The following is a 13,030-nucleotide window of genomic DNA, read 5'->3' on the forward strand; positions in this document are numbered from 1 at the left end:
TTTTCTTCCTACGCAGATCATTCTGGCTAGACTAAATCACAGCCAGCCAAAGAATTTCGAGATTGCTCGTGAGGAGCCAAATAGATCATGGTTTGCGCAAGTTTAAAAATGTGAGCCGATACAGAAAATGACAGTCTGCGGTGTGTGTTTTTTTTTGTTAGGGCATTTTATCTGCGTGGATGTTTGTTTTCTCGTACTTGTGTATTTTCACAATCCGGAACTCCACCTTTTGAAATGAAAATACAGATCGTTTCCTGCCATTCCAACTTTGAGCCACGGCCTGCTCCAGTTAGAAGATTTATGACGCCCAACTGGCAGTCAGGGGAATAAAAAAAAAAAGTTTTATGGCACCCGGCTTTTAATTCCATTACCAATTGTTTAAATGCATTTTGCGGCAGGACGGAGTGATCGGTTGTGTCATAAACCCTGTCCCGTTTATGCCAGATTTATGCAGGTTATTTATTTCGATTTATTAAGATGGTCTAACTGGCCCTCAGCCGCCGGGGCCTTTTCCCTCTCCGCAGTGCCGCTGCTTGGGGGCTACCACGGCGAAGAGAAACGGGCACGCTGGTACACATACACAAAGACACACGCCAGCCCTGGCCGGCTTTTGCAACACAGCAGATGCTTTTTGTCCGACCAACATTTTAGAGGACAGGAAAAAAAGCATCCACACAGTCGGCTACCTTTTCCTTCCCTCTCTCCCCACACCCCCCAAAATCAACATTTCTGGATGAGTCATCATTCCAGCGCATAAAGGAAAGCTGCATGTGCAGCTCACATCGCACGCCGTCCGTCCCTTTGCTGGGGCATCTTTCTTAGATCTTAAGACGGGACTCCTTCCCAAGAGTTGAGCTGCGGTTTCCTCGGCGAAGGTTTTCAGAATTTTTGCAGAAGATTTTTCCAGAAGTGGCTTGCCACTGCCTGCTTCCTAGGGCTGAGGGCAGGGATGGGATGCTGGGGGTTCACAGGGAGTTCGGGAGAATCTCTAGCTAAGATTCTGTGCAAGTTCGGAGGACCCCCAAACCCACCCAGGAGTCCCCACGCGGCCCGTTTTGGATGCAGGTAAGTGCAGGGTGCACACGGAGGCTCAGGGAGGGTGAAAAACGGGCCAACCAGAAGTTTGGGAAGGCCGGAAACCGGCCTGTTTCCAGCCTTCCTGAACTTCTGGTAGGCCAGTTCTGGTAGGCGAAAACGCCTCCCCAGGCTCCAGAGAAACAAGCCCGTTTCTGGCCTCCAGAGGCCCTCCGGAGCCTGGGGAGGCCGTTTTCACTCTCCTGGAGGCTCAAGCAAAGCCTCCGGAGCCCAGGGAAGCCAAAAATGCCCCCCCCCTCTGCCATGGTGCAGGAGGCTGACTAGGCCGCGCCCACCATGGCCACGCCCAACCAGCAACCAGGCAGAGAACCCCTTGCTACAATATTTGAAGCCCACCCCTGGCTGAGAGAGAGCGATGGGCCCAAGATCACTCCGATAGCTCCGTCATTAGAACTCACAGCCTCCCTTGGTTTCCGGTCTAAGGCTTCACCGCAAGACCAAACCAGCTTTCTCAACCCAATGTTATCCTTAGCGAAAGATGATATGCTCGGAGCGAGCATTAAAAATAGATCCTCTGTTATTAAAATTAACGGAATTATGACACCGTTAAGTGTTGGATGGCAGTGGCAATTGAAAGGGGCTTGGCGGCTTTCCAGGAGATCTCGGATGACCTGTCAGCTAAGGAAAGACGAATGACCTTCTTTGAATTATAATGACTCAGTCAAGACATGATTAAATTCACTCTCCGCACCAGATTAAAAAATTGAACCTCGCAATGTACGGGGCCTTTCCAGTTTTATTCAGATGGGCCACCCAATTTTGAGATGTATCTACTGGACATCCAGGTCCCTCCCATTGTTGTGGTCCGCCGGCAGCCTGCAGAACTGGCAGCAGAGTCAGAAAGTGAGGAGGCTGGGGAGGAACATGGGCCAGTCCCGGAGTCTGGGGAAGACTCGGACGAGGGCTCTGCGTCAGGGGCAGAGAAGGGGGCCAGGGCCATCTGGGAGTTATGTGCTGTCTCCGGAGCCTCCAGAGTCAGACATCAGCGAGGCAGAGGAACAGGGGGAGCCTGTTTCCAGTGTGCGTATGCGCAGAGGTGCCAGAAGGCAAGAACAGCTAAAGCAAAAGGGGCGACTCAGGAGTAAGACTTGGAGACGATTGGCCCCTCCCATAAGACATAAAGGAGGAGCAAAGGGACGTAAGCCTTTGCAGGAAGCAACTTTGTTCGTTCTGGCCGGTTTAAATTCTGAAGCTCTGTTCTGACTCTGTGCTCCGTGTGGCCTTGCAAAGCTAATTGCCGATTAGGTCTTTGGCAGTGTGTCAAGGGAGATAAAGGTGGGTGCTTATCAGCCTTATCCCGAAGGACTGTGGCAGATGTCTGTCGGACTATTCACAAATTGCTTGGGACTCATTACAGGCTGTGAATGAACATAATTCGCAGCCGTTGAAATAAAAAGAGGGTTTTGGGGACCAGCGTGTGAGTGTTACTGTCTCAGGAAGCCTTGGTCGGGAACACCCATTATCTCATGGATGGTCTGAAGCCACCAGAGCCCACAAGGTCTTACCAATGGCGCAGAGGGCATGCTTGAGTTCCAGGGTGAAGGTCGAGAGGGGCACATCTTCCGAGACAGGCATGATGGCCACTGTGGCGAGGTTGCTGGCTGGGTTGCTGGCATCCCACTTGCTGCTGGCGGTGTGTAGACCCAACTGGTGCCCTGGGAAAAAAGAAAACTTGTTGGAGAAGACTGTAGGCTGTTTGCCCACGTCCCAATCTGAGGACGAGGGAAGAAGCATCCAGAACCCCATCAGAAAACTAGCATTAATGTAAAACTTGAGAAGATGGGTCCAACTCTCAGAGACGCAATAGAAGTGGGTCTGTCAAGTGCCCAAGGAAATCAGGAGATTCGGGCAGTTCAAATGAGTATTAAAGATTTATTGAGCTCTCTAAAAGAATCTGAACTACTAACGGTCGAAGGAAATTAGCCGGAGATCAGAAAGGCATTCAAGGGAGCTGGGCTTAGATCTCTTGCGGGAGCGCAGGGATTCGTGACCGATGACGCATTTGACCCCTCCCTCGGGCTCACCTCCTACAATTAATCGGTGGGACAACTTGCCTCCAGATGTTGTGGCTGCTCCAGCACTGGAAGTTTTTAAGATGTTGGATAACCATTTGTCTGAAGTGGTGTAGGGTTTCCTACTCAAATAAGGGGTTGGACTAGAAGACCTCCAAGGTCCCTTCCAACTCTGTTATTCTAATTATTCTAATTAAGTTCTCCTTGCTCAGGCAAGAGCATTTAACCAGCCAAAGGAGTGGGAATCATAATTACGGGGATTTTAACTATTCTGTCTTTTCCTTTGACTGGCAGACACCTCGAGCACCCTAAGAATAGAAACGCGGGGTATAAACCGAATAAAGAAGGAAGGAAGCCACAGCTGAGGTGGATGAAGAAATGATATGTGGATTGATGAGGTAGGAGAAGGAGAAAGAGATTCCCCTTAAAAAGCTTTTTCCGATGTCCCCGAATTTACAACCTGAAATGGCAGTTTAAGAAGACAAAAAAAAGAGGGATTTTTGAGGGGGGAAACGGTTGAACAGCTGGGCATTAAGAATGTTTACTGCCCATTCTAATTTATGCCTGAGGAGCTGGTAAATGTGACACAGTCTGGTTTATTCATTACATGACCTGGAGTCAGGGATGTGTTGAGCCCATCGTGTAAGAGACCAGGGTTTCCAACGCAAGCCATTCCCGTCAAGTTCACACATACTATCTTAATATTATGTGTGAATTTGACTGAAATGCAGGGGTGGGCGGCTGGGGGGGGGTGTCACAGTGGTTCGGGAGAACCTCTAGCTAAGATTCTGTGCAGTTCGGAGAACCCCCAAGCCCCACCCCTGGCTGGCCCCGCCCACCCAACCCCTCCCAGGAGTCCCCACGCGGCCCGTTTTGGATGCAGGGAAGTGCAGGGTGCGCGCGGAGGCTTGGGGAGGGCGAAAAACGGGCCTACCGGAAGTTTGGGAAGGCCGGAAATGGGCCCGTTTCCGGCTTCCAGAGGGCCTCCGGAGCCTGGGGAGGCCGTTTTCGCCCTCCTGGAGGCTCGAGGAAAGCCTCCAGAGCCCGGGGAAGGCAAAAACGCCACCCTCCCCGCCATGGTGCAGGAGGCCGACTAGGCCACACGCACCATGGCCACGCCCACCCAGCAACTGGGCAGAGAACCCCTTGCTAAAAAGTTTGAATCCCACCCCTGCTGGAATGGCTTGGGTAAGAAGCCATTCGTCTCCAATCCATAGGTTCAAGCATCAGACTTTATAGATATGGGAACCCCCCAACCTGGTTTATTGCCATCATGGTTTCATGCTAATAAGGATAAATCAGGTTTACGATGGTCACCGCAGTATAAAAAAGAGGTTGAAACTCTAGAAAGAGTGCAGAGAAGAGCAACCAAGATGATGAGGGGACTGGAGGCTCAAACATACGATGAACGGTTGCAGGAACTGGGCCTGGCTAATCTAGTGAAGAGAAGGACCAGGGGAGACAGGATAGCAGTCTTTCAATATTTGAGGGGTTAAATTACCAATTTCGAGAGTCATTTCACAAACGGGCCTCGGAAAGTCGTTAAAACGGGACAAAAACTCCCTGAAACAATTTCTCGCTTAGCGAGATAAATCCTGGGCTCAGTTTTGGCCCTAAGTCAAGGACAGATGGGTTGTCCCATTCATCCTCCCGTAATTGCATGCACAAGCCCCCACCCCATTCCCCCCATTCCCCCACCCACCCCCTATCCCAAGAAGCAGGAGAAAGAGCCAAGGCATTCCATATCCTACCCCCTTGTTGTAGATTTCCAAGGATCTTCTCACCGAGCAAATGGATAAGTCGCGTCACGACCTGGAAGAGCAAAGAGAGAAGGGGGGGGAGAGAGAGAGAGAGAGAGAGAGAAACAGCGATGTAATCACAACCATGGATTCGCTTTACATGTAAAACAGCTGAGGCGCGGCAATCCACTCTACCGCGCCTATCAGCTGGGCTACAAACAAAGGAAATATAGGTAGGTATAGCACAGGGACAGGCGGGGCCAGCTGATTGTCGGAGTGAACCGGTTCGGTCTTAGCTGATTGTCGGAAGCTACCGGTACGCCCAAACCGGTCTGAACCGGTCCGAACTGGCAGAATCCCACCCGATTCAAACCGTTAAGAGGGGCAGAACAGCCTTAAGAGCATCAGAAGAAACTTTCAGTTGGAGGGCTGCCAAAAATGGAAAGGACCTTTTATGGAGGAAAAAAACAAAACAAAAAATCCATATCTTTTATTGTCGGGCTAAAAAGACAAAAGATTATCCTTAATCTTTTCGATTCTGTTCAAAGGGCAGCCCGGCGACTTTTGTCAAGGGGACTTCCTGCAAATCCGTGCCGACACTCCGTGAAAGGTCAGGATCTCATCCTATTTTGGACTTAATTCATCTCGTTCGGGTGAACGGGTGGAGAAAATGGGGTAGGATTGGTTCGGTTATGAGTCCCGGGGACTTTTCCAAGCCCATTTGGATAAACAGCAAGGAGGAATTGGGGCAAAAAATCAGAGAAGGGAGGAATAAAAGGTCTTCTAGGTTTGCTCAGCCAAGGATGGGTCAACTTCAGAATGAAGCTTGAAGGCCTCTCGTGCCCCGCCAGCAGATCTGGCAGCAGATTCGGACAGTGAAGAGGATGGGGAGGAACATGGGCCAGTCCTGGAGTCTGGGGAAGACTCTGATGCGGGCTGTGCATCAGAGGCAGAGAGGGGGCCAGAGCCGTATGACAGTTATCAGCTGCCTTCGGTGTCAGACATCAGTGAGGCAGACAAACAGCTGGAGATTGTTCCCAGCATACGCAGAGTTGCCAGACGAAGGGAACAGCTAAAGAACAAGAGTCGACTCAGGAGTAAGGCCACAGGTGGACGATGAAGGGCCCCTCCCAGAGGGAATAAAGGAGGAGCAAAAGGGGAGGGGAGTTTGCAGGAGACAATTAGTTCATTCCTGCATTCTTGCCAAGTATTGCGGCATCTGAAAGATATCGGCCTGGCCACTCTCCAAGCCTGATACAGGTCGGTAATTGTGAACTCGGCTTCCTGATGCTGGGGAAGCTTAGGTCAGAACAAGGCCCTCTTCCATTCGTGGTTGTGTTCTCACAACGTGGCATTCATTCCAGCTGCTTAAATCTGGGCTGTGGGTGGTGCCCGCAACAGAGTTGGAAGGAACTGTGGAGGTCTTCTAGACCAACCCTCTGCTCGAGCAGGAGACCCTGCAGACAAATGGCTGTCCAGTCTCTTCTTAAAATCTCTAGTGATGGAATATTGTGTGGGCAGGATGGACCCAGTCCATAGCAACTCACAGTATATATTTATAGTTCTGCAGGTCATTGTTTCATTCTGGCAAGATTCCGTCTGTAGGCGAACGACCATAAAGACACTCGTCAGAAGTAACTCCACACATTATGGGGGAAATGGACATAAGAATTAAAAGTTAGCTTTCTTTACATGCTTGGAAAAAAAGTCAGAAGTCATTCTTTGCATCTATTTGTGTTTTCAATAGAGGAGAATTTTTGTAGCCTAAGGATGAAATGAGGGCTCCTTGGTGCTCTCTGAGCTTGGCTGTTTTTTTGCAGAGACGTTTCATCACCCAACTAGGTAACATCATCAGTGACAAAAGGGAATGGGCTTTGCCCTCTCCCTTCTAGCGCTATTGATGTTACTGTCAGCGTTCCAAATTAGGCTCTCTTCCAGCGCTGACATGAACGAAATGAAGCAGAGAGCAGAAGCGTTGATTTATTGCTGAGATGAACTTTTACCTAGTTTTCTGCATGCAACAGATAGTGTTACCTGGGTGATGGAGGGTGGGGGCCACATTCCTGTGAAAAGAGCGTGCTGGGACGTAGAGATGGCTCTGCATGATGGACAATGGGACATTGGGGTTGGAGAGCGGAAGAGGAGGGGGTTGGAAGGAGGGGCCAGTTTGGCTGCAACTTGAATCAGGAATGTCGGATTTTTTTCTATTCTTAAATAAAAGTGATTCATTAGAGACTTTGCGTTTGAGAATGAAGTTTATTTAAGATAGCACCGAAGCCTGACAGTTACCTAGTTTGGGGAATGAGACGTCAGAAAAAGAGAGCAGCCAAACAGAGAGCATCAAGGACTTCTCTTTTCTCTTTTCCTTTCTTTACATTTTTTTTTTCACACTTCTATTCTCTTCTTCTCCCTATTCTCTTTTTTTCCTATTCATTGCTTCTTTGGATTGTGAGTTTATGCCGGTTTCTTTGACGTGCCGTGCTTTGCAAAATGTAATAAATATTATTGGAAAGAAGTAATGCCACGTGTCCGGCTTCCTTGGTGTCAGATGTTTGGATGGCCAAGAGGCAGGCTTGGTTGTGTGAACGATGTTCAAGACTCCGGCCGTGAACTTCTGAAGCCCATTAAGGTCAGGGAGGGGTTGGGTGGGGGTGGGAAAGAGAGTGAGGGCTCTGAAAGCTGATTTCACGTGACTATGATGGGCTTGAAAACAACTGTGGAGCCCCAGCACAGCGTGCTGCCTTCTGCCACTGGGTGAGTCACTCTGCGGCTGCTATGGCAACCTAGCAGGAACATCAATTTTGGGTTGGAACAATGCGTCTGGCACGCATTTCTGCTTGGGAGTTTAAAAGCTGCTTTGCTCGGGGAAAAGAGGCATGCTGTCCCACCCGCCCCTCTTCCGTGGAAAGAGAGGAAAAACTTCCATTTCTAGATGCCTAAGACGTCAGGAAACATGTGAAAGAAAAAGAAAGGAAAGGAAAGGAAAGGAAAGGAAAGGAAAGGAAAGGAAAGGAAAGGAAAGGAATGGAATGGAAAGGAAAGGAAAGGAAAGGAAAGGAAAGGAAAGGAAAGAAAGGAAAGGAAAGGAAAGGAAAGGAAAGGAAAGAAAAAAGAAAGAAAGAAAGAAAGAAAAAAGAAAAGAAAAGAAAGAAGGAAGGAAGGAAGGAAGGAAGGAAGGAAGGAAGGAAGGAAAGAAAGAAAGAAAGAAAGAAAGAAAGAAAGAAAGAAAGGAAGGAAGAAAGAAAGAAAGAAAGAAAGAGCAGTGGGTTGTCGGGGCTACATTCGGTGTATAAAACGCACCTAAATTTTCATCCCCTTTTAGGGGGAAAAAAGGTGTGTCTTATACTCCGAAAAATACAGTATTTTTTTTCTCTGATGCTGCTCAGGAAACGCCCTCAACGCATCCGTCAGAAAAAACCCGGACGGTCTTCGCTTCGTCGGGTCACAATCGGAGTGGAGCTTTCAGCCGCTGCTTAGTTAAGTAGGGCAGGGAAAAATAAGTCGAACGGAGCTCCGCGGGCCCCAGTTCTCCAACGGAAAAAAAAACCACCGCCACAACCGCTTTGCTAGCAAGAACAGACAGATGGGAGCCGTCCTCTAAAAATAAACCAGCTTTCAAACGTTAACGCACAAACCCAAGTTGTCAGAGTGACACACGACGGCAATCGCTGTGCCTGTGCTTGAGGCGTCTGCTAGGTGAGCTGTCCAGTCCCTCTCTGGAGGGATGATTCTTCGCCTGAGTGGAGAGGACGGGCGGATCACACCTTCCTACCTGGGGGAACTTGCGTTTGATGGAGATCAGCGCTCCCTCTGGAAGCTTGGCCAGCTCGGAATCCCGAACGGCGTGCACGGTGGTGGCCCTGGGTTGATGAGTTAGTGCTTCAACCTGAAAGGAAGAGGCCAAAAATGGTTATTTCAACAACAAACAAAAAAAAGGAGGAGAGGAGAGGAGAGGAGAGGAGAGGAGAGGAGAGGAGAGGAGAGGAGAGGAGAGGAGAGGAGAGGAGGAGAGGAGAGGAGAGGAGAGGAGAAGAGGAGAAGGAAGGGAAGGGCAACAGAAGGAGATAATGAGAAGAGAAGAGAAGAGAAGAGAAGAGAAGAGAAGAGAAGAGAAGAGAAGAGTTACTGACAACTGATTAAATTGCATTTTGACCGTTTATACACTTTCCTTTGATTGCTTTAGAGCTGATTTTACTATTGAAAGTAGTAGAAGAATAGAAGGGAGTGGAGTGGAGTGGAGTGGAGTGGAGTGGAGTGGAATGGAATGGAATGGAATGGAATGGAATGGAATAGAATAGAATAGAATAGAATAGAATAGAATAGAATAACAGAGTCGGAAGGGACCTTGGAGGTCTTCTAGTCCAACCCCCTGCTTAGGCAGGAAACCCTACACCACTTCAGACAAATAGTTGTCCAATCTCTTCTTGAAAACTTTCAGTGTTGGAGCATTCTCATCTTCCAGTGGCAAGTTGTTCCACTGGTTAATTGTTCTGACTGTCAGGAAATTTCTCCTTAGTTCTAAGTTGCTTCTCTCCTTGATGAGTTTCCACCCGTTGCTTCTTGTCCTGCCTTCTGTTGCTTTGGAGAATAGCTTGACTCCCTCTTCTTTGGGGCAGCCCCTGAGATATTGGAAGACTGGTATCATGTCTCCTCTAGTCCTTCTTTTAATCGGACTAGACATACCCAGTTCTTGCAACTCTTTTAGCCTCCAGCCCCCTAATCATCTTTGTTGCTCTTCTCTCTACTCTTTCTAGAGTCTCAACCTCCTTTTTTTTTTTTTTTACATCGTGATGACCAAAACTGGATGTTGGTTTTTGTTTTATTTTTTTAGCAAGTGACGTGAAGGAAAATGGCATCTGTTTTTAGCTGATTGCTTTTCACACGGGGGGGCACAATGGAACACCGCAACTGTTAGCCAAGCAGGTCTCTCTTCATCCGAAGGGTCTGGAAAGGGGTGGATGAACGCTTCGGGACGGGATTGGAGAAGGAGAAAGAAGAAGAGCCAAGAAGAAGAAGACAACACTAGAGGATTCTGCAAGAACAGAGCGTTCTTCCTTCGAAAACCCACTTAGGACCGCTCCTGCTTGCCAAGGATCTCAATCCTACTGAAGGAAAGCCAACATTTGTACTGCACCATCCAGGCCGCCAAAAGACACTTCGAGTTGAGCAAAGATCTGGAGGGCTCTCTCGCTTGATGAGCAGACAAGCAGAGTCCGTACACCATGCCAGAAAAAGAGGAGACGTCCGGCATTGAAACGTGTCTCCAGAAGAGCTTGTCTCCTCTGGGACATATCAAAGGAGAAGGAGAACCTCAACGCGGCCGGTAGAAGGGGGTGAACTTCTCCATAGGAGTAAAGGAATGGCTTTGCCTTCTTCCGTCCTTCTTCTGCCCCCGTAAGGAATACTGTAGTGAGTCATAAGGCAGCCGACACTGACTCGTTCTAGCTTCACGTAAAACCTTGGAGTACCCAAATTCGATGAGTTTCAAAGCAGCCGAGTACCAAGGTAACCAGTGTAGACTGGGATGGTATAAGGCCGTAATGGCGAACCTATGGCACTTTCTGTGGGCACGTGAGCCGTTGCCCTAGATCAGCTGATTTTCGGGTCTCTGCTGTGCATGCGGGAGACGCGCGCGCACGCCCATGCCGCCCCTCCCCTCTCAGGAGTCTCCACGCGGCCCATTTTGGATGTCAGGTAAGTACGGAGCTTGCGCGAAGACTCTGGGAGGATAAAAAATGGGCCTACCGGAAGTCTGGAAATGACCCGTTTCCGGCCTCCGGAAGGCCAGGGGAGGCCGTTTTCACCCTCCTGGAGGCTCCAGAAAAGCCTTCAGACCCTGTGGAGGGTGAAAAACGGGCCTACCGGAAGTCTGGAAACGGGATAGTTTTCGGCCTCCGGAGGGCCAGGGGAGGCCGTTTTCACCCTCCTGGAGGCTCCAGGAAAGCCTTCGGAGCCTGTCGAGGGTGAAAAACGGGCCTACCGGAAGTCTGGAAACGGGCCGTTTCTGAACTCCTGAGGCTTCAGGGAGGCCTGCTAGGCCCAAAACAGGGCACGGGGGGGGGGGGTTGTGTGCGCAGGAGGGGGTAGGGGAGCACGGGGGGGTCCCCCGTGCCTGCACAGTGGGGCAGGGCAGGACGGGGGGATTGTGCGCGCATGCGCCAGGGGGGCGGGTGTGGGGCATTGTATTATGTGTGTAGGCACGCACACGTCTGCTATCGTGCGTGCGCACTTTCGGCACCCGAGGAAAGAAAGGTTTGCCATCACTGGTATAAGGTCTACCGCCTGGATTAGAAGACCTCCAAGGTCCCACCTTTTCCAGCCCTATGATTCTATGTCCTGGGAAATCTCCAAAAGCTCCCTTTAATTTGGAATGAATAATTCAGGGGTTCGGAAGCCTGGTTGCGAAGTGTGTACTTTTGCAAGAAAAACTTCCAAAAAAAAAGAGCCCAAACGAGGGACGCTCCAAGAAGATTGATTACATCAAAGCCATCTCCCTTTAAAGAGTAAGTTAATTGGCTCTCTACTCGAGGTAGGGACTCTTCTTCGGATTTCAACCCGGCATTTAATCAAGCCCTCCATGGAAAATTACTACTTGCGTCCCCGGATAAAAACGAGGGATTAATCATGTAATTATTATTTTTTTTTCTGGTCAAGATAAGAATCCTTGTTCGTTCTCAAGAGGCAGGGCACTTAAAGCACTTATACGCACACACGAGCGTTTGGTGCTTTTGCAAAAAGCTCGGAAACCGGTCGAGGGAAGAGCAAGTTGATTAAGCAAAGCAGGAGCACATTTTAATTAGCCGAGATCGATTGTTTTTGACGGACAGGGTTATTTTTTTTTTTGGGTTACCGTTCAAAGCCAATGAAAAGAAAATCCTTCTAAGCGGTGAAGGTTTGGGCACTTATTCAAGATTTTATTCTCCGGAGTCCTCCTGGTGTAACAGGCTGCTCACGGACATCAATTACCATCAATCTTTCAAAAAAAAAAAAAAATCTTTAAAATAGCTGAGGCTCTCTGCATTTCAATAATAACGATAAAAATAAGCTTCCGCAAATCTCCAAAATGGAGTGTTGTAAGAGAGGTTGAGAGGCGATTTCTCAAAGTCAGCACCTATGGCTCAAGTTTAACCTTATTTTTTTGTTCTGGCTGATGCTACTGGTATTTGAAACCTAAGTTTGTAAAGAGCCTCTGTGGAGGCCAATGTGACTCCCTGCTTCACAATGTCGGCTTATCGGGCTTTTAATAAACCGTAATTTGCAACCCTAAGAGAACCATTTTGGTCTAGTGGTTAGGCAGCAAGCTAGAAAGCAGGAGACCGTGAGTTCAAGTCCTGTCTTAGCCATGAAGGCCAGCTGGATGACTTTGGGCCAATCACCAGGAGATGGTGAGTTCTAGTCCCGCTTTTGGCATGAAAGCTGGCTAGGTGACTTTCTGCCAATCCCTAGGTGGCAGTGAATTCTAGTTCCACTTTAGGCATGAGAGCTGCCTGGGTGACCTTGGGCCAGTCTCTCTCTCTCTTTCAGCCCAACCCACCTCACAGAGTTGTTATTTTGGGGAAAACAGGAGGAGGAAGGGGGGGTTAGATAATGTTCACCGGCCTGGAGTTATTTTGAGTTATTTTCTTAACAATTGAGGCAAGAAGAGTCGCAAAATGGAAACAAAGCCCCGTTTTACAAAATTTCTCACTCAGCAACATAAACTTTGGTCTCAACGGTAGATGGTCCGTCGAGGGCTCGCCGAGTTGCATTTGCAAAGACTGCTTGAAACACTCGACTTCAACGCTGGAGCCCCGATTTTTCCTCTCCGCAGGAGGAAAGCCAGCGGCTCCGAGAGGCAAGAAATCCTTTAAGTTCCCGGCCAAGAGAAACACAAGCGGTTTGCACCTTGGCCCCTTCTCGCTAATATTTATGAGCCGAATTAACTAGAAAGTTTCGCGCTGGCTTATTTTATCCCACTCTCCTGGAGCGTATAATGGAATTTGCTGCCTCACCAGCTGGCTTCGAGCAGCTCTTGCTAATTTAATTTCAGATGCGCGGTGATATATCACCAGCGCCGGGGCGGCCTGGCACTACGGAAGTCGCTTCGTTGGGCTGCAGAGTTTGGCTTAAAGAGAAGTTGCCCGTAACTCACACACGTGAATCTGTATTTCGCAGACCATATACCGTGTTTTCCCGAAAATAAGA

The 13,030-nt window shown here is 49.1% G+C and overlaps 1 protein-coding gene and 1 long non-coding RNA gene across 5 annotated transcripts in view; one reads left to right on the forward strand and one right to left on the reverse strand.

Annotated features, from left to right (window-relative positions):
* Positions 1–13,030, reverse strand: part of PNPLA7 (patatin like domain 7, lysophospholipase) — a 72,824-nt gene that overhangs the window by 31,703 nt on the left and 28,091 nt on the right. For all 4 annotated transcript variants that reach the window (XM_087879954.1, XM_060684605.2, XM_087879956.1 and 1 more), the window contains 3 exons: positions 8,619–8,732; positions 4,859–4,919; positions 2,601–2,750 (listed from right to left, as the gene is read on the reverse strand). In XM_087879954.1, the coding sequence (XP_087736080.1) occupies positions 2,601–2,750; positions 4,859–4,919; positions 8,619–8,732 (325 nt within the window). The remainder of the gene's footprint in view (positions 1–2,600; positions 2,751–4,858; positions 4,920–8,618; positions 8,733–13,030) is intronic.
* On the forward strand, positions 754–7,365 carry LOC132709800 (uncharacterized). The gene is made up of 4 exons (XR_015730229.1): positions 754–1,065; positions 3,402–3,505; positions 5,395–5,456; positions 6,409–7,365. It is a non-coding gene; the product is annotated as an uncharacterized LOC132709800 (long non-coding RNA).

Source organism: Pantherophis guttatus, chromosome 16 (genome assembly GCF_059756535.1).
Source record: "Pantherophis guttatus breed Tessera chromosome 16, ASM5975653v1, whole genome shotgun sequence".
Classification (NCBI taxonomy): domain Eukaryota; kingdom Metazoa; phylum Chordata; class Lepidosauria; order Squamata; family Colubridae; genus Pantherophis; species Pantherophis guttatus.